The sequence below is a fragment of the Diabrotica virgifera genome, chromosome 6 (genome assembly GCF_917563875.1).
Source record: "Diabrotica virgifera virgifera chromosome 6, PGI_DIABVI_V3a".
Lineage (NCBI taxonomy): Eukaryota > Metazoa > Arthropoda > Insecta > Coleoptera > Chrysomelidae > Diabrotica > Diabrotica virgifera.
This window is the reverse complement of record NC_065448.1, coordinates 82,456,706-82,481,310: the sequence shown is the minus strand read 5'-3', so window position 1 is coordinate 82,481,310 and position 24,605 is coordinate 82,456,706. Positions and strand designations below refer to the sequence as shown.

General features: G+C 32.1%; 1 protein-coding gene across 2 annotated transcripts in view; it reads right to left on the bottom strand.

The window, feature by feature from the left end:
• The window catches only part of LOC114342224 (zinc finger protein 664-like), a 115,020-nt gene extending 93,628 nt beyond the window's left edge, over positions 1 to 21,392 (bottom strand). For both annotated transcript variants that reach the window (XM_050653462.1, XM_050653463.1), the window contains exons 1-2: positions 20,825 to 21,392; positions 7,277 to 7,432 (exon numbers count right to left, since the gene is read on the bottom strand). In XM_050653462.1, coding sequence (XP_050509419.1) covers positions 7,277 to 7,432; positions 20,825 to 21,125 — 457 coding nt within the window. In that variant the 5' untranslated portion in view covers positions 21,126 to 21,392. The remainder of the gene's footprint in view (positions 1 to 7,276; positions 7,433 to 20,824) is intronic.
• Positions 21,393 to 24,605: the final 3,213 nt, after the last annotated feature.

Here is a 24,605-nt window from a genome sequence, read left to right as displayed (position 1 = left end):
ACACCCGGTATACAATGACACTTATCTGTTTAGCAACAATATTATTACATCCATATTCTTGAAGAATAAAACTGTAACATATTAAAATAATCACTAAAATCGGACAACAGGTTTAGGAAATATGAGACATTAAAAATGTCTCATTTTTAAGGTGGTGCGTTAAATTTTGGCGCTTAGTGTATATTATGATGCTGACATATCGTCAGATCATGTTTCTGTTGTTGGTAAATTTAGGTTTAGATTTAAGAAGGTTACAAAAAAATAGTAACAAAAAATGCGACATGAGAAGACTAAAATGTTAGGAAACAAAAGAGACAGTCGCACAGATTTTTCCAAGAAAATGTAACATGAAGCAAAAATATTATATAAAAAAAATAAGAACCTTTAAAAAATATTTTATATTACTCAGTTGACGTGGTTTTAGCCATATTTATATATTTAAATGTCAATTTAGAGGTTAAAAAAATTTGTTATTAACTAATAAATAAATTCTTTATGAAAAAACAAAAGATGTAGATCTTTGAAACACACTCAGTGATCAAAAGATCCACAGGTACTGGTTTAACGACCACTCGTACGAAATCCAACAAATGAAATAGAGAATGTGGAAAAATCCCCTTACGAATAATTCACACATCCACCATTTCGGGCTGGGAAATAAATTCTTACCCTAATAAATCAAACATGAGGGTAACAGTTAGTCGCTATAACAACTGTTTGTTAAAAAATATGTATACACAACCAAACTTATATGGAATATAAGTCTACCCTTTCATCTACCATCTCAATGATGATGAGAGTATGTAGTCTACCGTTGCGTTTCTGCTATAGCTGTATATTACAGTGCCAGAAAAAAAATCTTTACAAAGTGAAAAAAATGCATAAATCAAAAGAATGTATATTTTAATTTTTTAAACGAATATTTTGTCATATCAATTTACTATTTCAATTAGGAATAAGCCACAAAATTGGCTTATTCCCAACTAAATAGTAAATTGATATGACAAAATAATTAGTTTTTAAATTAAAATAATTCTTCTGATGTATGCGTTTTATTCACTTTATACAGATTTTCATTGTGTGCACACCAGGGTTGGCAGGTTTAAACCAGCATGCTTGAAACCTTGGTTTTAAACCAAGGTTTAAACCAACTGGTTTTTTAAGAAAAAACCAAACTGGTTTAAACCAACTGGTTTTTTAAGAAAAAAACCAAACTGGTGTTTTTATTTAAAGTTTTTAATACATCTCCTGCAAATGAAGAAACTAAAGACACAGATTAACCCAACATGTTGGGTTAATCTGTGCTAAAGATAAATAAATTATATTTTTGTATTTTCGAACTTAGTTATTTGAATATTATTTACGTTTAAAGATGTTTCATTGTTGTATTAATTATTTGTGTGTGTAAATAAAAATAAAAGTTGTCTTAATATTTTCATTGTTTATTACTATTAGGTTATAAAATAATTTATTCATTTTTAAAGTATTTATACTTATAATACTTTGTATCAAATAAACCTGGTTTGAACCAAAAAACCTGGTTATTTTGTTTTTTTGAAAAAAACCTTAGTTTTTGCCAACAATGGTGCAAAAACCATTCTGAAAAAATATTACGGTGTTGTTTAGCCATACAGGTATACAGCGCTAGCAAAAAAATCTTTACAAAATGAATAAAATGTATAAATTTAGAAGAATTCTTATTTTAATTTTACAAATTAATACTTTGTTAACCCGTGTTGAGCTGCCCCCCCCCCCCCACTAGCAAAAATCAAAAACAAATAGCCCTGATTTATGAGCTTTCATATTCAGCAAACTAAAAATTTTGAGCTCGTTCCACTGAGCAGGAATTTAATACTTTAGTGGGGGGCTGAGTCAGCCCCCCACTACATAAAAATAGGAATATTGAATCGGTTTTTGCGGCAGAATTACGAGCTATTTATGAGCTCTTGAAATTATATTGTTTCGATTTTTGAGCTCATCCCCTTCACCCCCAAACAATCCTTTAATTGATTTAACTTAAGAGAAAAATGCTGAGAAAACTTAAAATATATCGTATTGCGGATATAATTCCTATAGCTTATATACTCTAAGAATAAACTATTAAATCACGTGCATTTCGATTATTGAGCTACAACCCCTTCGCAATAAAACCACCCTATCTTCCCGGCTTAAGAGAAAGTTTTACTTAAAATGCATTAAATTGATTATTTGGCTACTACATATCATTTAATAATTTATAAGCTTCCAAATTACGCGCATTTAGATCAGTAAATTGCAATTTATTTTGTATAGTGCAGTCACTGAAGGTAAAAATCAACGATTACCTTCAATTTCGGTGAACCTTCATCGATTTTCACGAAAATTGGTTAGTGGTTAGAGGATACGTCATGAAACAAAGGTGACATGGTACCACCTTGCGCCTTTACCCTGAGGGTGGATACCGCCCCTTCTCGGGGGTGAAAATTATTTTATAAAAAATAACTGCACAAATCAATAAAAGAACAAATTAAAAGCAAATTTTATTATATAAAGTTATTAAAATAAGTCAATACTTTTTAAGTTATTTAAGATCAAAGATGTTAATTATTCGTGAAAAAAAATGCATGTTTTGAAGCGGTTTTTCGTAAATCACTGAAAAACTGTAAGTTTTTACAAAAAAGTTAATAGTAGCTTAATTCGTATAGCTTATATTCTAAGAATAAACTCTTAAATCACGCGCCTTTCGATTATAGAGCTACAACCCCTTCGCAAGAAAACCATCCCATATTCCCGGCTTAAGAGAGAGTTGTACTTAAAATAATTTAAATTAATTATTTGGCGACTACATATCGTTTAATAATTTATGAGCTCGCAAAATATACGCATTTCAATTATTGAATTGCCATTTTCTTTCTATAGTGCAGGCACTGAAGGTAAAAATCAACTATGACCTTCGATTTCGGTAAATCTCCATTCATTTTCACGAATTGACAATAACAACTTGCGGTTTTAGCCTGGAGCATATGTCACCCCTTCTCGGGGGTGAAAATTACTTTATTAAAAATAACCCCACAAATCCAGAGAGGGACAAATTGTAAGCAAAATTTGTTATATAATGTTATTAATAAATCAATACTTTTTGAGTTATTAAAGATCAAATATTTTAATTTTTGTGAAATAAAATGCATGCTTTAAAGCGATTTTTCATAAATAACTCAAAAACTGTAAGTTTTTACAAAAAAGTTTTCATCACTAAAATTGAACCTAATAAAAAATTTAATAAATTGCTTACTTGAAAAACCCTTTAATGTTAATTTAAAGTAAGTTATTGGTAATTAAATGTATATTTTTTTCTGCGACTGTTCAAATCTAAGGATCCAAGCTTAAATAACGGGAAAGAGATGCATTTTATAACATTTAGGTACTAAATACTTGTCAAAGTACTTAGAAATACCTATCAAAAATAAGCTCCAGAAAAAGTTGATAGCATCAAAATCCGCTCACCAATTTTCGTGAAAATGAATGGAGATTTACCGAAATTAAAGGTCATAGTTGATTTTTACCTTCAGTGACTGCACTATAGAAAGAAACTGGCAATTCAATAATTGAGATGCGTATATTTTGCGAGCTCATAAATTATTAAACGATATCTAGTCGCCAAATAATTAATTTAAATTATTTTAAGTACAACTCTCTCTTAAGCCGGGAATATGGGATGGTTTTCTTGCGAAGGGGTTGTAGCTCAATAATCGAAAGGCGCGTGATTTAAGAGTTTATTCTTAGAATATAAGCTATACGAATTAAACTACTATTAACTTTTTTGTAAAAACTGACAGTTTTTCAGTGATTTACGAAAAACCGCTTCAAAACATGCATTTTTTTCACGAATAATTAAAATTTTTGGTCTTTAATAACTTAAAAAGTATTGACTTATTTTAATAACTTTTTATAATAAATTTTGCTTTTAATTTGTTCTTTTATTGATTTGTGTAGTTATTTTTTATAAAATAATTTTCACCCCCGAGAAGGGGCGGTATCCACCCTCAGGATAAAGGCGCAAGGTGGTACCATGTCAACTTTGTTTCTTGACGTATCCTCTAACCACTGACCAATTTTCGTGAAAATCGATGAAGGTTCACCGAAATTGAAGGTAATCGTTGATTTTTACCTTCAGTGACTGCACTATACAAAATAAATTGCAATTTACTGATCTAAATGCGCGTAATTTGGAAGCTTATAAATTATTAAATGATATGTAGTAGCCAAATAATTAATTTAATGCATTTTAAGTACAACTTTACAAGATAGGGTGGTTTTCTTGCGAGGGGGTTGTAGCTCAATAATTGAAATGCACGTGATTTAATAGTTTATTCTTAGAGTATATAAGCTATAGGAATTATATCCGCAATACGATATATTTTAAGTTTTCTCAGCATTTTTCTCTTAAGTTAAATCAATTAAAGGGTTGTTTGGGGGTGAAGGGGATGAGCTCAAAAATCGAAACTATATAATTTCAAGAGCTCATAAATAGCTCGTAATTCTGCCGCAAAAACCGATTCAATATTCCTATTTTTAAGTAGTGGGGGGGCTGACTCAGCCCCCCCCCCCCACTAAAGTATTAAATTCCAGCTCAGTGGAACGAGCTCAAAATTTTTAGTTTGCGGAATATGAAAGCTCATAAATAGCTCATAAATCAGGGCTATATGTTTTTTAATTTTTGCAAGTGGGGGGGGGGCAGCTCAACACGGGTACTTTGTTATATCAATTTAATATTTTTGTTGGGAATAAGCCACAAAATTTGTTTATTCTTCCCACTATAATAGATATGCACAAGTAGACCTCATATTATACTATCACCAATAATTTACTACAAACTTTTTTTCAAAACAAAATTTACAATGGTCAGTAGATAAATCAATCACTGACCATCATTACATGGATGTTTTTGTTCAATGCATAGTGTTGTGTATGGATAGGTGGCAAGCAGGGTGCGAGGATATACAGGGTGTCCCGAAAAGATTGGTCATAAATTATACCACACATTCTGCGGTCAAAAATAGTTCGATTGAACCTAACTTACCTTAGTACAAAAGTGCTCATAAAAAAAGTTACAGCCCTTTGAACTTACAAAATGAAAATCGATTTTTTTCAATATATCGAAAACTATTAGAGATTTTTTATTGAAAATTGACATGTATCATTCTTATGGCAGTAACATCTTAAAACAAAATTAGAGTGAAGTTTGTTCACCCCATAAAAATTTTATGGGGGTTTTGTTCCCTTAAACCCCCCCCCCATACTTTTGTATACGTTCCAATTAATTCATTATTGTGGTATCATCAGTTAAGCACAACGTTTTTAAAACTTTTTTGACTCCTATTATTTTTTCAATAAGCCAGTTTTTATCGAGATGCGGCTTCTTTTTAAATATATTTACATAAAAATTTTATGGTGGTTTTGTTCCTTTAAACCCCCCAAATGTTTGTGTACGTTCCAATTACACTATTATTGTGGTACCATTAGTTAAACACAGTGTTTTTAAAACTTGTTTGCCTCTTAGTCTTTTTTTGACAAATCACCTTTTATCGAGATGTGGCTTCTTTTTCAAAATATACCTAAAAATGTAAATTATAAATACATTTTCAGATTATTAACAGGTCTCTATAATCGTACTTAACCATATACAAATATGTGGTGGATTCGACAAATATTCAAAATAGGTCGATAAACACTGGCTTATCAAAAAAGTAATAAGAGGCAAAAAAGTTTTAAAAACATTTTGTTTAACTAATGGTGTCACAATAATAATTTAATTGGAACGTACACAAAAGTTTGGGGGGGTTTAAAGAACAAAACCCCCTTAAAATTTTTATGGGTTGCACAAATTTCACTTTAATTTTTTTTTAAGATGTTGCTGCGATAATAATGCCACATCTCCATTTTCAATGAAAAGTCTCGAAGGGTTTTCGATATATGAAAAAAAAATCGATTTTCATTTTGTAACTTCAAAGGACTGTAACTTTTTTTGTGTGCACTATTGTATATAGGTAAGTGAGGTTCAATCAACATATTTTTGACCCCAGAATCTGTGGTATAATTTATGACCATTCTTTTCGGGACACCCTGTATATCCACTGATATATATCACGATATATATCGTGATATATATCACGATATTTATATTATATATATCGTGATATATATCAGTATTTTATTTCTTACTAATTTTTAGATCTTAAAAAGGTTAAAAAGCGGTAACGTCGCAACTGCATTTTTTGGCAAACTTACTGGACCATCGCATTTAAATTCAATCAACACAGATTTTGTTCCGTTTGTAATGGCCCTAACTTCGTCTAAACCTTTTTCGTCTTTAATGTATGGTCCACATTTCAACAAAAAAAAAAACATCTCCATGATTATGGTGGAGGTCTGTTCCAATCTCTCAATCTGCTTGGCCTGATAAAAACATATTTCTCGAACGAATTAACCAATTACTTAAAGCAGTAGCCTCAACGGCAGGCATTGAAAGGGGCTTTTCAAGCTTTGGACTTGGGCATTACAAATTAAGAAATAATTTAGGAACCGAAAAGGCTGCTAAACTTGTATTCATGTTTAAATATTTAAACAGTCCTTCATACCAAAAACATGACAATAATTTGGGAAAACTGAAAGAAGGGAAAATGCAGAGGCAGAATTAAGTCTTGGGTGCTTTACTGGTTTTGATTCAGACACTTCCGATGTTGAACCATCATCTTAATTAATTTTCTAAATTTTGATTTTGTTTTTTAAATGTTCAGAATTTTAAGGTATTTTGGAAAAATAGAATTACATACCTATACATATGTTTAAGTTAATGTTTTCAATATTTTTAGTTAATTTAGTTCTTACTTGGATACTCATATTATTTTGTTTTCTGTTTATGTAACATAATACCATACGTACGTTTATATTTTTGTATTTTTTATTTAAGTAAAAATATATCTTTTATAATGTTACATTCTACATTTAGAATCTTATTTTGGCCAATTTAGTTTCTCTATTGAAATTTTTTCCAAAATATCATAAATATCAAATAAATATCACATTTTGGATAATATATATCGGATATGTATCATATATATCCGATATTTTGATATTTATATAAATATCATGGATATTTTGTGCCCTGGTGGCAAGCTAATGGTTTTAGTTTTTGTGAGTAGGAAAGAGACGTAATATAAAAAATAATTCGTGAGTAATGTTAAACTTGTGCAAAGATCTAGTGGACCAACTTTATAAATTCTTGATATACACTTACCTTTTTCTTTTGATTGTTCTTCTTCATTTGGGATAAGTTTCTTTTCATCTGCATCTATTTCAAATTTTAATGAGTATTCATTTAAGTCTGTATAAACAATTGTATCATGTGTACTTTCTCTCTTGGGTTCCACTTTTACTTCAGTCTTGAAGCTATCTAAAAAAGCACAATCCACCTTATTAGAATATATTTCTGCTCCACAGTTGGCTTGACTAAATTTTTGCTTTACTTGCATTTGATTAAACCTGATAATAATTTTATATGTACTCAAATAATAGCTAAATAACTAATATTTTTTATGTACCATCCTAACTGAATTCGATTAGGTACCTGGGTTTGCTAGTGATGTTGAAAAAGTAACTATTTATTAGAAAGTACTCGTTACTTACGAATACCGACAGTAACGATTACTATACAGAAAGGCAAATCATTGCTTTGATTACTCTGATTACTTCGTACCAATTGTATCAGAGTGAGTAGCAACTATTATATCTACTTTGATTACTCTGATTACTTCGTTACTTCGTACCAATCGTATTAGAGCGAGTAACGACTATTGATTACTCTGATTACTCTGATTTGAGTAACGAAGTAATCAGAGTAATTAATCAATTTTGTTCCTTAAACGGATCGGTGAAGGTCGTCGTTATATCGGAATACCTACATATACAAAATACCTACCTACTGAGAAATACGATTCTCAATAAGATTACCGGTACTCAAATACAAAAGTAATCATAGTAATCAAAGTAGCGAATACTGTAAATGATTACTTTATACAAAATACCTACCTACTGAGAAATATGATTCTCGATATGATTACCGGTACTCAAATACAAAAGTTACAAAATTAATCATAGTAATCAAAGTAATGAATACTGTAAATGATTACTTTGTACAAAAGTAACGATTTGTAACAAATACGAAAGTAAATATAATCAACATCACTAGGGTTTGCAGCAAAAACGGGAATAATAATTAGAAAATGTAAATTAAATAACCTATTACCAAGTGGCTCTTCAGAGCTGCATTCTTCAAGATATGTGTTAGTAGCCTTCAAAATGCAGAAGAAGCTGTTAGGTGGAGACAGTATTACTTGAAGTCTGAAAATTAGATTAGTGAGATGTTGTGCTCTCTACTCTTTTGTGTGGTGTCGAAGGTTGGACTTTAAAGGATACACTTCTCAAGAATCTAGAAGGTTTTGAAATCTGGGTGTATCAGAGAATCCTACGAATAAGTTGGGTGGATCGAATTCATAACGAAGTTGTTTTGCATCAGATGGGAAAAGTTACCGAGGTTGTCAGAACAGTTAAAAATCGTATATATTTTGAATGTAAAGACTGAAATAGTTTTGTACACACTTATGACAACAGGTGAACAGGGAAAAGTGTACTTTTGAAGTGTGTAAAACAAATAATTCCTAGCTGAGCGCTTTCGGCTTATAAAGCCATCTGCGGAGCTATGGTCAAAAGGTTCAAAATACCACTATGAAGAGAGATGATCCCATGTACGATATACAAATACAAATTTAGAAGTATTTTTTGTATATCGTACATGAGATCCATCTCTCTTCATTATTTTGAACCTTTTGACCATAGCTCCGAAGATGGCTTTATAAGCCGAAAGCGCTCAGCTAGGAATTATTTGTTTTACACACTTCAAAAGTACACTTTTCCCTGTTCACCTGTATATATTTTGGCCATGTTATGCGATAATATCATGGCTTAGAAACCTGAGAGAATGGTTTAACAGATCATCTGCGTCCCTTTTCCGAGCAGCCATCAACAAAATTACTATAGCCAATTTGACTGCCAATACTCGATGAGCAATATGAGCATGGCTCATGAAGAATCCATTGTGATAGCTTAAGTTTTAATATTTGTAAACAAAGTTCTGGATTTTGCTATAAATGAATCTTAAGTGATTGTAATAAACAACATTTTTAAGATCGTTAGCACTATGAGAGTGATTTTGCAAATGAGGTGTAGAATACATAGGTGTGTGCGAACATATTTGTACATAATTTTAATTTGATTTTTTCCATTAACCAATGTATCCTAACCGAGACAAGTTAAACTTTCCACATATAAATTGCTTCAATGAGTCAGGTTTAGGGCCGGTTTATTCGCTGGGCCCTTGGGGTATGCGCCCAGGTGCCTGGACCCCGGAGGAGTCCGAAGGGACCCGTTTCTTTTATTTAAAAAATAAAGTCAGCTAAATATTCTACATATTATCCGAAATAGAGAAAAAGACAATGAAATACCTGAGATTTCGAAATGATCTGGTTTTAAGACTAATGACTATAAGAACTATGATAAATTTTATACCAAAGAGTGATTCATTAGAAAATTGTAAAAAAATATATAAGATAGAGACAAAGCTTATTATAGAAGATGAAATGAAAGCAAATTTTATACAGTGCTAGTCAAAAGCCCGTACCCCCCTCGTATCTTTTGAACGGTTATACTTCTTATAATACTGAAATTTGGAGGGAGGAAATAAACGGACGTAGGCTTCTTAACTAGTCATGACAGGTGACGTAATAGTGACAGATGACTTTACAGCGCCACTGTGACAGATAATTTTAAATGGGACCTTATCGCAAGTGCTACCTCATTTAAAAGGTCTTGAAAATAGCTATTCAGTCATACTAACTCTTTTGGTTTTAAGTTGATTTTGATTTTGGCGAATAAATTAAATAAAGATAACATTGTAGTTACGCATCTAATTAATAAAAATTCAAATGTCCGCCTATGGTTTTTTGTCAAAAAAGTTGACGTTTTTCAGTTCTCTAGTAGTTTTTACGTCAACGTCAACCTTTTTCACAAATTACCATAGGCGGAGGTTTGAATTTTTATTAATTAAATGCGAAACTACAATTTTATATTATTTGATTTATTCATCAATATGAGCTTAAACTCAAACAAACTAAGTATGACTGGATAGGTATTTTCAATACCTTTCAAACGAGGTATTACTTGCCATAAGGACCCATTTAAAATTATCTGTCACAGTGGAGCTGTAAAGTCATCTGTCACTATTACGTCACCTGTCATGACTAGTTAAGAAGCCTACTTCCGTTTATTTCCTCCCTCCAAATTTCACTATTATAAGTATAACCGTTCAAAAGATACGAGGGGGGTACGGACTTTTGACTGGCACTGTAAGTACTAGAGTAAAACCCAATGGAGGCAAAGAAAAGAGAGATTAACTAATATGCGATGCAAGTGCTAAAGCTGCTTATAGTTACCAATGCAATTTTTTTTCCCCTTGAAAAAAATAGTTTAACTGACTCTGGATGTACCGACTGGAAACATTCGAATAGTTTACTCAAATTTCATCTGAACTCTATGGTTACATTAATAAAAAGATTATCATTAAATGGAGTTATAGACGCTGCCTTGAAAGAGCAAGTAGAACACAAAGCTGACTATTGGGTAAAGGTCCTAAGAAGCGTTGTTGTTGTCACCATTAAATTACTTGCTTTTCAAGGACTAGATTTCTGTTGATCCAATGAGGATTTAACGAGCCGTCATACAAGAAATTATTTAAGTTGCTTGTATACTGGTGGTCTACTCAGTGTTATGAGTTCTTCTAGTATTAACATTAAAACTTATTAAACTTAGTAACTCTGGATCATGCATCTAACAGCTCAACCCATTCGAATGAGAAGATGTGGTAGACCAAAGTTGAGGTGTATGGAAGGGGTAACACAAGATGCCGAGAAGATCGGAGTCGGCAACTGGAAAGTGCAAGCAAGGAACAGAACAAAATGGAGTAGAACGCTTGAGAAGGTCGAGGCCCTCTAAGGGCTGTAGCATTAAGATGATGATGATGAACTCTGGATCATGAACGTATCCATTTATAATCTTAAAAAGGAAACATAAATCTGCTTCAAACCTTCTATGATGATATTGAGTATTGACAGTGTATTGTCCGTCCATTATAACTTTTCCCATGTATCACGATTAATTTTCAAACAAATTAAGTCAAAACATAAAGTGAAACGAACGTCGATGTGTATATACATTTTGTATACTGTATACTATATACTACACACATCGGTGTACGTTTCACTTTATGTTTTGACTTAATTTGTTTGAAAATGAATCATGAAGCATGGGAAAAGTTATAGCGGACGAACTATATCATCATATGTGAAGGGTCCAGGGGAACAACATAAGCTCCATTTTGCTAATTTTACAGGAGAGTGAAAAAACTGAATATGTAACAAACTAAAAACATTATTTTCAAGATACACTCGAATATAAATAACCAAATAAAAATGGACTTTCTGAAAAGGGTAAAGTTATTTCCCTGGGCGCCTGGTGGTTATCAGTTTCTGTCCCTGTATGTATATTTTTAATAGGCGTAATCGTGGTAGTTAACAGCTTATGCCCCTGTAGAGTTTATACATTTTGTAGGGATCAGTTAGTAATACTATATTTTAGTAAAACTCTAAAATTAATAAATTGGCGCTTATCATGTTTTTCCCCTGGACCCTTCATGTGTATTGCTGTCTAATAAAACCAATTTTGTAAGCACATACCCTCAAGAATTTATTTTGAACTCTCTCGATACTGTAGATGCCACTATTATATGAAGAAGACTAAATGAGAGAACCATACTCCAAAACTAATTGAACTAAACTAAAATATAACATTTTTACAATCCGTACTGAAAACTGATTACAGTTTCTAAGAATACCTAAATATAGTATTTTTACTACAAAAGCGATATTACGTAGTTCAAAATTTTTGACGTAAGAGAAGTGTCAAAACATTAGAATGTGACTTTTCATTATTGCCATGTTTATAATAAAAATGGCAATAACGAAAAGTCACATTCTAATGTTTTGACAGTTCTCTTACGTCAAAAATTTTGACCTACGTAATATCGCTTTTGTAGTAAAAATACTATACCAAAATTTTTTAAGCTTTAGTTGAAGTTTCATTAATATGATATTTAAAAGTTAATTTAAAATCAAAATGTATACCCAAGTATATTATTACGTGCCTCCAAAGGTACATTATTTATACAATAATCATAATTTATGAACTCTCTTGATCTTCCAAAAGTAATTTTAAAACATTTTTGAAGTTACACTTCTTTACGATCGAGAGTGAAATTTTATAATTCCCTGATGCATGCGCAGACAAAAAGTATGTAGTTCGTTGCTAATCTTTCAAATTATGTATGTATCAGCGCAAATAAGTCATTAAAAGAATATATTAGTGTTTTTAGTAAATGTATTATTTATTATAACTTTTGTGTCTTTGGATTTGTCTTCCTTGGGAATAAAATATTTTATAATAATAGTATATTTACTTTAATCTTTTTAAAGTATTTTTATACTTCACTTGGTCTATTAAATTTGCCAGTATGTATGAGAAATCTTGTAACCTGTCAAAGCAAAGGGAGTATAGCTCAGTGGTAGAGCGTTCGACCAGAGATCGAGAGGCCCCCAGTCAAATCCGTGTGGTATCTAACTTTTTTTTTATTTTTAGTATTGTTTTAATAAAAATTTTTGAAAAGTAGTAAGTAAAAATTAGTTTAATATTTAAATACAAATAACCTGTTGAAAGTATATCTATTTCGTTGAAATCATATAATAGAAGTATAACTTCTTACGTGAGTACAAAGTACACACACATTCTTTTTTTATATTTAAATACAGCATATTTACCTCACACCAACTAGCTAAGCTTTTAAATCATTCTGTATTAGAGAGGCATCAACTAGGTTATTAACTATATTTTAACGATGTCAGCAAACATTAGAAATTTACTACAGTGGAACCTCGATAAGTCCGGCTAACCCGGGCCGATTTTCATCAGACAAACATTTCAACAATAAAAATGTATGTATTATGTTAAAACATTTTATCCGTTTCCGGATATGTAGCCGCTTCCGGAATGTCTTAAAAATATCGAATTTTATTGATAAAACTTCCCTTCGACCATAATATAATATTTGAGAGATAATGGGTATTTGTGTAATTTAAACTATACAATAGTAAAAATGACTCATGCACACGACGGCGGCGGCAGAGCGACGTTCATTATCTCTGGCTATCGCAAACAACAGGCACCTGTTATTCCTTTATTTATTTTCAACTATCTTTTAAAAAATTGTTTTTTAAACAATGGTCTTTTAAACAATGAACGAGTCACTGTTCTTAAATTACATAATATCGTTCCGATGGAAGACCAGACGAAATTGACACAACCGAAACTGACTGAGTTTTTTTACCTAGAAATGAACAAATACTCTATATTGTCTATACTAAACTCTATACAACCATAGGTAAGTTAGATGTGTACTGTGCATATATATTTCATGTTATTTTAATTATAATGGACTTTATCTATAAGTATACCATATTTTATTAATTTTTCCCATGCTCTCCGGCTAACCCGGATTTTCGATAACCCGGATCGGCAGCAGTCCCAATTAATCCGAGTTATCGAGGTTCCACTGTACTTTTAATGACTAAGGATATATCAACAAATGAAGGGTCACTATGAAAAACGATCAATGTCAATTTAGGCCAAAATTAAAATATATGCTCCATGTTGTAGAGGTTGTCAGTTAGTTTCGAACTATAAATAGTTACGACAAAAAAGATTAAGGTTTGTGAGAAAATAAGGGAAATAGATATAAGCTACCGCCTCAAACAATGCTATCTTAAACCTTAAAATCATGATTTTACAGAAACTATTAAAAATTACTATGATCGTTTTTCGTAGTGACCCTTCAAATATATTAAATAAGAGAGGCCCAATCACCCCTGAGGTCACAGATACTTGCTGAGATAAACAATTTCCATATTTTTGGTACATACTGACATCTACCAGATAAGTATATAACTACCTATCCACTAAGTATTTTACCTCCAAATCCATAGCCTTGTAATTTAGCAATAAGCAGATCATGGTTAACTCTATCAAAGGCTTTAGAGAAGTCTGTGTAGATAGCGTCAACCTGACCCTTCTGTTCAACTGAATTAACTATAAAATTAGCATACAATATTACAGGGGTGGCCACATTGTGGCTCGCGAGCCACATGTGGCTCTTTGAACGATTATTTGTGGCTCTCAAGAAATTTTATTATTATTAAAGAAAAAGGAGCCGAGGTCTAGGACCTATATAGCTCCATTTGACTAAAAAGAACTATGCAAAAAGAAACCTAAACTTAAGACTACATACGACTTATAAATTAATTTAATTTAAGAAACAAAAAATTATTGTTCCCGTGATACAGAACTAAAAGAGTCATATTTATTTTTGAAGCAATTTACAGATACAGCCCCGACGACGTCGTGTGGAAGTGAGTTCCAGGTATAAAATATTCTATTGGATATAGAGTTCTCACGACATTTACTGTGAAACTGTTGTCTGGCTAATTTGTATGGATGACCCCGCAATCTAAGGTCGTTACTCAAGAAGAATTTTTTTTTTATTCAAAATTAGGTAAGTAACCCTAATATACAGTTAAAATTAAGATATTTTATAATATGTATACCATTTAAATTATTTGACAATATAAAAGTGTTATTAAGATACAATATTCCAAGTCACAATAATAAAAATAAAACAAAAAAACACTTAAAATATTCCATTACAATACAAGCATTAAAAATACTACATTACTCAAAATATTACATTAAACTACACGCAGTTAAAAAACACATTTAGAAGTCACATGAGACATTAAATACGATTTGCAACATAATTCTTTAAATTTTTCCTATACATGTTCATTGAGGTCTTCAACTTGAGTTCCGTTGGCAACTTATTGAAATGATCAAAACCCTTATAGAGAAGTGAGTTCATAGCACCTGTAGTATTCGTTCTGCTGATGTAAATATTATTAGAATTTCTCGTAAAATAAGGGTGAATATCTGAATTGTAACTAACAAGATCGAGAAAATATTTAGGTGCCAATCCATGTACAATTCTAAAAATCAATATCATAGTCAAATAAAAAAGACGTTGCGATACCGAAAACCACTGCAAAGTATTCAACATCAATGTGACAGGTGTTAATCTACTTGTACGTAAAATGATCCTCATTCCACGATTCTGTAATTTTTGTAATTTGGCTAGTTGGTTAAGATTTCAAAGATATAAGATGGATGCACAAAAATCAAAATGAGGTTGGATTATCGATTTATATACAGTGATCCTTGACTGAAGTGACAAATTCTTAGAAATTCTTGTAAAGAAATACAATTTTTTTGCTAGTTTTTTACACGTATACTCGAGATGCTTGTCGAATGATAGAGTATTATCTAATTGAAAACCAAGATATTTAATTTGTGTCACTAGTTCAATTGGTTCCCCATCAATGTTTAACATTATATTGTTAGTATTAAGACTCCTGTACTTAAATTTAGATGTAACTATCATGGCTTTTGTCTTACTTACATTTAATTTAAGTTTATTAAGTTTTAAGTATTTAGACACTGAACATAAAACGTGATTCATTTTGTCAAGCGCCCCTTCAATAGAACTATCGCTACAAGCCAAAAGGGTATCATCAGCGAAAAGGTTAATAAATTCACAGTTCACAAACAAATTTATATCATTTAAATATAATATAAAAAGCAATGGTCCAAGTACACTACCCTGCGGTACACCAATGTTATTACTGACAGTTTTCTTTGCTTTCTGTCAGTTAAGAAGTTCCTTAGCCAATTCAGAACAGCTCCATTAATGCCATAGGTTTTTAGCTTATCCAATAAAATGTATCTATCAATCATTTCAAACGCTCGTTTAAGATCTAGAAAAACTGCAATTGTATAATTATTTCTATCTATTTCTTGTTTAAATTTACATATTGAGAGTTGAACAGCCGCTTCACATGAATGATTCTTACGAAAACCAGATTGATGATTAATTAAAATATGGTTCAGATCTACGTGATCAAGAATTTGCTCGTATACAACCGTTTCCAATACTTTCTCCAAAGCCGGTAACATGTTGATAGGTCTAAATTCGCTCGACTTAATAGTATTTGTCACTTTAGGGATAGGAACAACTGTACTTATTTTTAAGTCAGATGGAACAATGCCACCATCTAGGGAAGTATTAATTAAATTTAAAATAACATGACCTATGGTTTCAAATACTTCTTTAATCATTTTACTACAAAGAATGTCTTGTGGATTGTACTTACTATCAAGAGAGTTAATGATGTGTCTTAGGTCAGAAAGTGATATTAATTTAAATTTTGTAAAGGGCATATATAAATTTCTATTAACGTTAATCCAAGAATCTTGTAATTCCATACTGTTAACTATATCCTCTATGCTATTAACATAATACACATTAAAATTGTTTGCAATGTCCACCTTATCATGTCATACGCTTTTCTGACCATTAAACTCAAATTCTATATTATTTGGAAAATCCCGACCGTTCCTGTTAACTAATTTTTTTAAAGTCTTCCACATTAATTTAGAGTTATTTTTATTTCTGTCAATTTTATCAAAGTAGTATTGGTCCTTTTTGACTTTCAACACATTCACAACCTCATTTCTAAGTTTTTTAAAAGTTAACCAATTATTATCCCTCTCTTGACCCAACGAATTCTTAAACACCTTGTAGCTGCTATCCCTAGCTCTAATTTTATTGGCTACTTCATTATCAAACCATGGCAAGTGACTCCTATAACTACACGTTTGGATGGGAGCTACATTATTTAATGTTCTACCACAAGTATCATGTAACTCTTGGTATAAAATATTTACATCAACATTATCCAAAGACCAACGGTATAAAATCAAATCAGTTTTAATTTTATTCATATTAGTACTACTTAAGTTCCTAAAAGATCTTGATAAATTAGTAAAGCTATTAATACAGTTTAAAAAATTCACTGAAATTACTGAATGATCGGTAATTGCAGGTGAAGAATGGACATCAGATACGCAATTATTTTGATTAACTAACACATAATCAAGAAGAGTTTTACTTACATTAGTAATTCTGGTGGGCTCAGCAGTTAGCTGGCTAATCCCATACATTGTTAGTATATTTTTAATTTTATTAGTATAAAAACTGTTGCTTAAGTAATCCAAATTAAAATCCCCTACTAAAATACATAAAGAATCAGATGCAAAAAGTTCACAAATGTCCACAAATTTATCCAGAAATATTGCGTCAGAGGAAGATGGAGAGTGGTACAGACAACCAACAACCACTAGAGACGAACCAATTGCTATTTTTATAAATTTGCACCAATAGTTTCCCTCCAGAGTAAAAGTTTTAAAAACAGAGTAGTGAAAACAGTTTTTTACATAGAAATTAACACCACCAGTATGACGACTCGTCGAATCACATCTTACTGCATTGTACCCCTCAATGTTAATTTCGACATCTTCAATGTCATTGGATATTCTAGCTTCACTTACCAAGATTAATTTAGGATCATATGGAACCAAACATCCTTCAATTTGATCTTTATTGCATAGAAGACTTTGGGCATTTAAATATAATATATCAGTATTAAGACGTATACTAGGGTCATATTTTAGTTTTTTCTTCTAATAAGTCCATTATTATTAACAATAGTGGGTTTGTTATTAATGTATTTAATAGTTTTGGTATTATCCCCTGCTGCAGTGATGTTTTCAAGGTCTTTCTTTATTTTCTGGAAGTATTCTCTTTGAAGCTTAGTTTTATTTGCCGAAATTTTTACTCCAGGAACTTTAATCTCCTTTTTATTTTTTAATATTTGTTTAACATCTTCATTAGATTTTAAAATAAGTTTAACTGGTCGAGCTTTGTTGACCGTGAATTTACCAATGCGAAATACTTTTAGATTGTCTTTTTCTATTGAAAAATTTTCCAAAACCTTTTACTGCATTATCGTCTTTATTACGTTCGCTCTGAATGTTTTTGTTCGATTCATTGATGTTGTATATAATTACATTGTTTGCTCTATTTTGTCTGTCCCACAACTCCGAACTAACATTCTGCATATACAATTATCAACAGTGTTTACCGGGCTGGCAGTACTAGTGTTACGTTGATCTAATAATTTATTAAGATTTTCTTTCATCTCAGCAACCTTCTTAATAAGCATTGGAACTTTGTAAAAACCTTCCTCACAGGCATCACAATAAAATTTCAATTTTCGTTTGGTTTTTAACTGTAAGCACTTGATCTCAATTTCAATATTTATAAACGATTTACCTTCACAAGTAACATCTGATTGCTTGTTATACGCAGACGACTTCAAACTATTTCGTAAAATTGAAAACATAAATGATTACTTAGAGCTTCAAAATGATATAGATAATATTTGTGAGTGGTCCTTATGGAATAAGTTGTTATTTAACTTATCAAAATGTAAAGTATTAACATTTAACACAAATAAAAACCCTTATCATTATATATATTTTATGCAAAATTCACAGTTAGAAAGAGTGACTTCTGTATGTGACCTCGGCATTTGTTTTCAAAATGATTTGAAATTTAATCAGCACATAAATAATATTGCTAAAAAATCGCACCAGTTACTAGGTTTTTTAAAGAGGACAACATATGCATTTACAAACACTGAAATAATACAATATTTATATTTTTCTCTAGTGCGTAGTAAACTTGAATTTGCTAATGTAATATGGAATCCTACACAGCTAAATTTAAACCGTTCTATAGAAGTAGTCCAAAACAAATTTTTAAAATATTTGTACTTTAAAAACATAGAACCAATCCCGAATATGCTTCATATGATCCTATCAGAAAAGAATTTGGTATAATAAAACTTGAGTATAGAAGAAGAGTTTTTGCCATTACGTTTCTTTTTAAAATATTGAATTATTTAATCGATAGCTCCTATCTTATGTCTCAAATAAACCTTTATGTAAAACCACGTAGTATACGCCCTCGTCAACAGACTTTTTTGGTAAATGATGATAGACCGATATCTCGACTATATCATATACACAATGACTTATTTTTTTCTGTAAATATATTTTACAGAAAATCTACCAAATCTACCAAAATTTAAGCGTGAAATCAAAGGGATATACACTAATGATTAAATGTTGTCGCATTAGTACCTCACTCTTAATATTATCACATGCCTATGTTGAATATTTTATTTTAAGTTTGTGTTAACATCTATATATACTTTCAAAAACAAAACATCAAAAACCAACCAAATATATGGGTAAATACTTGCTGTCTTGGTGAGCTCCCTATGCACGAATAGGTATACGCAGGTTATTTCTGTTCTTGATATAAATGCACTTTTTTTTCTTTTTTTTTTATTATTAAACGTTTTTTTTTTGTTTTGTTTTTATACGTATACGTTTACACCTTACAATATTTATAATATTTAAGTTCTTTATGTTTTTTCTTTTTTTTTTTGTTATTTGATTTCAATATAATCGTTGTAATAATGTATAGAAACATGTAATTAGGCTTTGCCTGTTTGTTTCTTAAATAAATAAATCTCTGATGCCGTTAGATCACCACATTCCATACATAATAGATTTTTACAGCTATCACAGGAAAATATCTGATTCATATCAAAATCACCTTTACAATTGGAACACTTTTCCATTTTAATGACCAGACACAACTGGAGAAACTAGTTTAGCAAATCCAACAGAAGTAATTGATGGAGTAATCTCAAAGGGAAAAGATGTGAGAGATCTATCCCAAACTTTCCCAAATGTATCTGAATTACTTTTTTTTTGTGTTTTAAGATGTCTTAAATTACTGACAACAAATAAAAAACTAAGTGTAACATCAGGACTTAGACAAGGATACCCCTTATCACTGTTGCTATTCAATTTGGCCTTAGAATATGTAATAAGTAAGTAAAATATCATCTGAGCTGACTGGGGGATTTGCGAATCGAGGATCAAAACTATTGTTGGCCTTGCTCATGATCTAGGTGCAGTCGCTCATTCTATAAGAGTAGGTGTTTTCACAACTCGAGGAAGAAACAGGTAATCTGGGCCTTCGAATAATGAAGAGAAGACGAAATACATGCTAGTAACCAAAAATCCAAGGCCAAGGGCTAGGCAGAACATAACTATTCATGACCACAACTTCGAAGTAGTAAAAGAGTTTAAATATCTAGGGGCAGTTAAACTCTATAATCAGCGGGAAATAAAATAAACTGCTGGTATATGAAAGAAAAGTCCTCAGAATAATATTTGGATGTCAAAGTGATGAATTGACAGGAGAGTGGATAAGATGCCGCAAAGCTAAATTGGTGACTGTATGGTACTGAAAACATCGTCAGACATATAAAAGCTAAGATAAAATGGGCAGGTCATGTGCTAAGATCAGAGGAAGAGAGAGTGTTAAAAAGGCAGTGTTTTTTGAGAAACGGTAGAAGATCAGTAGGCCGTCCTGGAAGAAGATGGAAGGATGATGAAGAATCAAAGTATCCTGAATTAGTGAAGGCTGCTTATAGAATTATTTGCATATTTAAAATAACGATGTGAACCATTTTATTTCACAACCCATTTTAAGAAAATTTAAATATAATTTCACAACCCTTTTTGTATACATACATACCATGTTCAATACTTTGACTTCCTTTATCAGAATGCTCTGGTTTTATATTATCAATATCACTATTAAAATACTGGAACTGTCCCAAATCACCTTGGTTCTGATCAAATGTCATATCTTCAACTGATATTTCTGATTTAATTTGGTGCAAACTAATATCAGAAACTCCATGTTCATGGTCCTCAATATAATCATCTGGATAATCTTCATCATTTTCTTTTTTTATGAATTCAGGTTTGACAAAAATACTATTCTCATCCTTAATATTTGCTACTGTATCTTCAGTTTCCTCTTTTCTCTCCATTTTGTTAATAGGAGTCCATTTTATGTTTACAAAAAAATGGTTTAAATTAATTTTTCAAGGATGTGTGTATTATAAATAAAATTTATAATCCTTATATTAATGTATACCTTATTTTTTGTTTAATAATCCAAACCAACTAAAAGGAAAGGGGCTCGAAATTAATTGGCCAAATAATTTTTATAATGGCTAATATGTACACTGTTTTTGTTGTTTTTCAAATAACAAAAACAAAAATAAAAATAAATCAATAGATTTTCACCATGACAAATGAAATGACAAATAGAACAAATGTCAATAGGGCATTCAAATCAGCTGTCAAAATTAAATCAATATGGCAGCCGGAAGGCTTACATAAATGTTCTATCCATGGGCCTGATTCTAATTCAAATTTCGACCGAAAACAAGTCGCAATCAATTCGCTCCGAGCGTTAACAAAGTGTCAAAGCAAAATCGACCGACCTGCTCATGGTGGCGGTTTTTTGAAATTTTATAAGGACGCTTTGTGTATGTTTAAATGAGACATTTAAAAAAATGTCGTGTCACGCTAGTGATATTATGTATTAATATAAACAGAAAATAAAAACGCACTATAAATTCTTCACTTTCCAATATTGATTATCAGTTTGATTTTGTATGCATAACCTCACTATCGCAGTTTATGTCAATAAATATTTATTAACGAAAAAGAAAATATTTTGTTGCACTATAAATTACAGTATAAATTAATAACTAATGAATTCTAACAATTGTATTCGGTTATTATCACTACAAAATAAAATATTCAAGTTTAACAAAATAATCCCATAAGACTCAATGTTAAAACGTCCTTACAAAATCTGACAGCGTATCACGTGACTGTACGTAGAGGGGAGACGCACGGAGCCAATACGAAAGGCTAGTTTAACCCAAGCGGGGGAGAGATTAAATATCCAGCAAACGACGGCACTGTTGCCAGATTCCTTTTAGTGGGAATTTTAAAATTTTATGAGTCTACGCAGTCTACGTCCATTGTGAACAAGCGCTTACGCCCGGTAAAGGTTCGTTCCAACACGACCAAGAACCGTCAGATTACCGTTTCGTTATTAGATAATTAACGTTCCATGGGTTCCATGGAAACAAAATAATAGGTTCCATGGTACTGCGCAGAACGGTGACCGTCGTTACGGTTTCTGGACCGTCCAAAAGTTCATGTTGGAACAAACCATAATCAACCATAATCAACTTAAAGTGAACATCAAATTTAAGTTGGTAGGTACCTTTACCCATGATACTATAAATAAAGAGATAGTATTTTCCTGTAGCTCAAATACGTTCGAGTTTGCGCATTGATTACGTAATTGGAGACCGGAAGTTGAATTTGAATTCTTGTTAAATGGGATTTGTATGCATTATGTGACGAAATTATTCAATTAGCAAAATAACATTAAACTTCAATATATTCGAAAAGAATTTAGTGTCGAGATTCCAGTCAAAATAACTGTCAAAGATAAAATATAAAATACAACCGCGAGCAATTCAAAGTAATCGGACATTACGAATGATTACGAACCATTACGAACTTGCCGGTCTCCAGTTACGTTACGACTTCCAGATGTGCAATATATTATCTTGTTATTTATAGTATCATGCCTTTACCTATGGGTAAATGGGGTAAATGTCAACTTGAAGTAGTGAACGTTAGTTAATTTCACTTTAAGTTGATTATGAAACCGGGCGTTAAAAAGAGTTCCTTATAACAGATACACAGAGTGCCGGGAGGTGCCGCGGTCGGAAAATTGTTTAAACAAATTAAATTTTTTCACTTCGTACAATTTTTTTAGATTCTTTGGGTCATTATGAGCCAAAAAGGTCTGTTGTAATTTTTCTCTAGAAACAACAGAACAATCTTGAAATCCTAGAAGAACAACTATCAAACATAAATATTGTTGTATTTCTAGATGGGTTCAGGGATTAAGAGAATTGTTATTCTGTTTTAACAAGTTTATTAAAGTTCCTAATAAACTAAAGTACAAAAAAAATAAATCTTCCAAAAGTAAAACGTGACAAGACTAAATAACAAAATTTCTAAAATTGACAAATATATCTGTCAGATCCATTATTAATCTGACTTACTCACTTATTACTTACACCTATGCTATGGTTATTTATAACACCACCCCCTTCTTTCAGACTGTTCGCCCCGAACAGTACCTAAATGGACCAGGTCGGTGGATTTTGCCCTTCATAAGGACACAGTCTCTCTAGGTGGACGACCTTCGGCTTACTTCGTGGCGTCAGTTGCACCCTATACACAAGGTCGTTTATCTTCTTAATAACCAGGTACGGTCCCTCCCAGGGCCGCTGCAACTTGGGACTTAAACCTTTCCTTCTTGTTGGTTGGTAGAGCCAAACTGCATCACCTTCCTTGAAACTAACAGGTGTGGATTTCTGATCGAACCTAACCTTCATCCGGTCACTGTTGAGTTGCAGGTTGTTCCTGGCGAAATCGTGGACCTTAACCAGTCGATCCTTTAGGCCGCTGACATACTCGGGGAGTGTCTCTTGAACCGCCTTTCCGTCTGGTAGATAACTATGTAGGAGATCGATGGGAAGCCTCATCTCTCGACCAGTTAACAGCATTGCTGGAGTGTAGCCAGTTGCATCATGTTGGGAACTTCGGTATGCTAGCAGAAACAGAGGCACCAGTTTGTCCCAGTCTCTCTGGTTTTCGTCTACAAACAGGGACAAATAGTTGTTGATGGTCCGGTTATGTCTTTCTACCATGCCGTCAGATTGAGGATGGAGCGGTGTCGTTCTGGTCTTCTTAATTCCTAACAAAGCCATCATGGTCTTCCAAACTGCCGATTCGAAGTTGCGCCCCTGGTCAGAATGAAGCAGAAGTGGAACACCATGTCGGGAAACGACATTCTCAAGCAGGGCTTCACCAACTGTGACTGCTTCTTGGTTTGGTAGTGCAACTACTTCAGGCCATTTGGAAAAATAATCCATAGCAACAATCAAATATTTGTTTCCTGATGTTGTCTCTGGAAATGGTCCCAAAATGTCTACAGCAACTCGTTCCCATGGAGTTCCAGTAATATATTGTTGGAGTTTTCCCCTAAGTCTTGTTTTGGGTCTATTCTTGGATGCACACAGGTCACATCGTTTGCACCATTCTTCCACATCTTGCCGACAATGAACCCAATAATACCTCTCACGGACTCTAACCAGAGTCCAATTGATTCCAAAATGTCCCCCGGAGCGACTATCGTGGAGTTCTGCAAGCACGTCCTTAACACATGACCTTGGGAGAACAACTTGGGGCACTGTTCTTGTTCCATCTAGACTCTCCCATTTACGAGTGATGATGTGATCTCGTAGACACAAGGAGTCCAACTGAAGCCAATATCCCTTCACTGCTTGCCCATATTTTGCAATCTCCTGCCACTGTGGTCTAGCTCCGTTGTCCAGCCACTCCCGAACTATTTTTAGATCTGTATC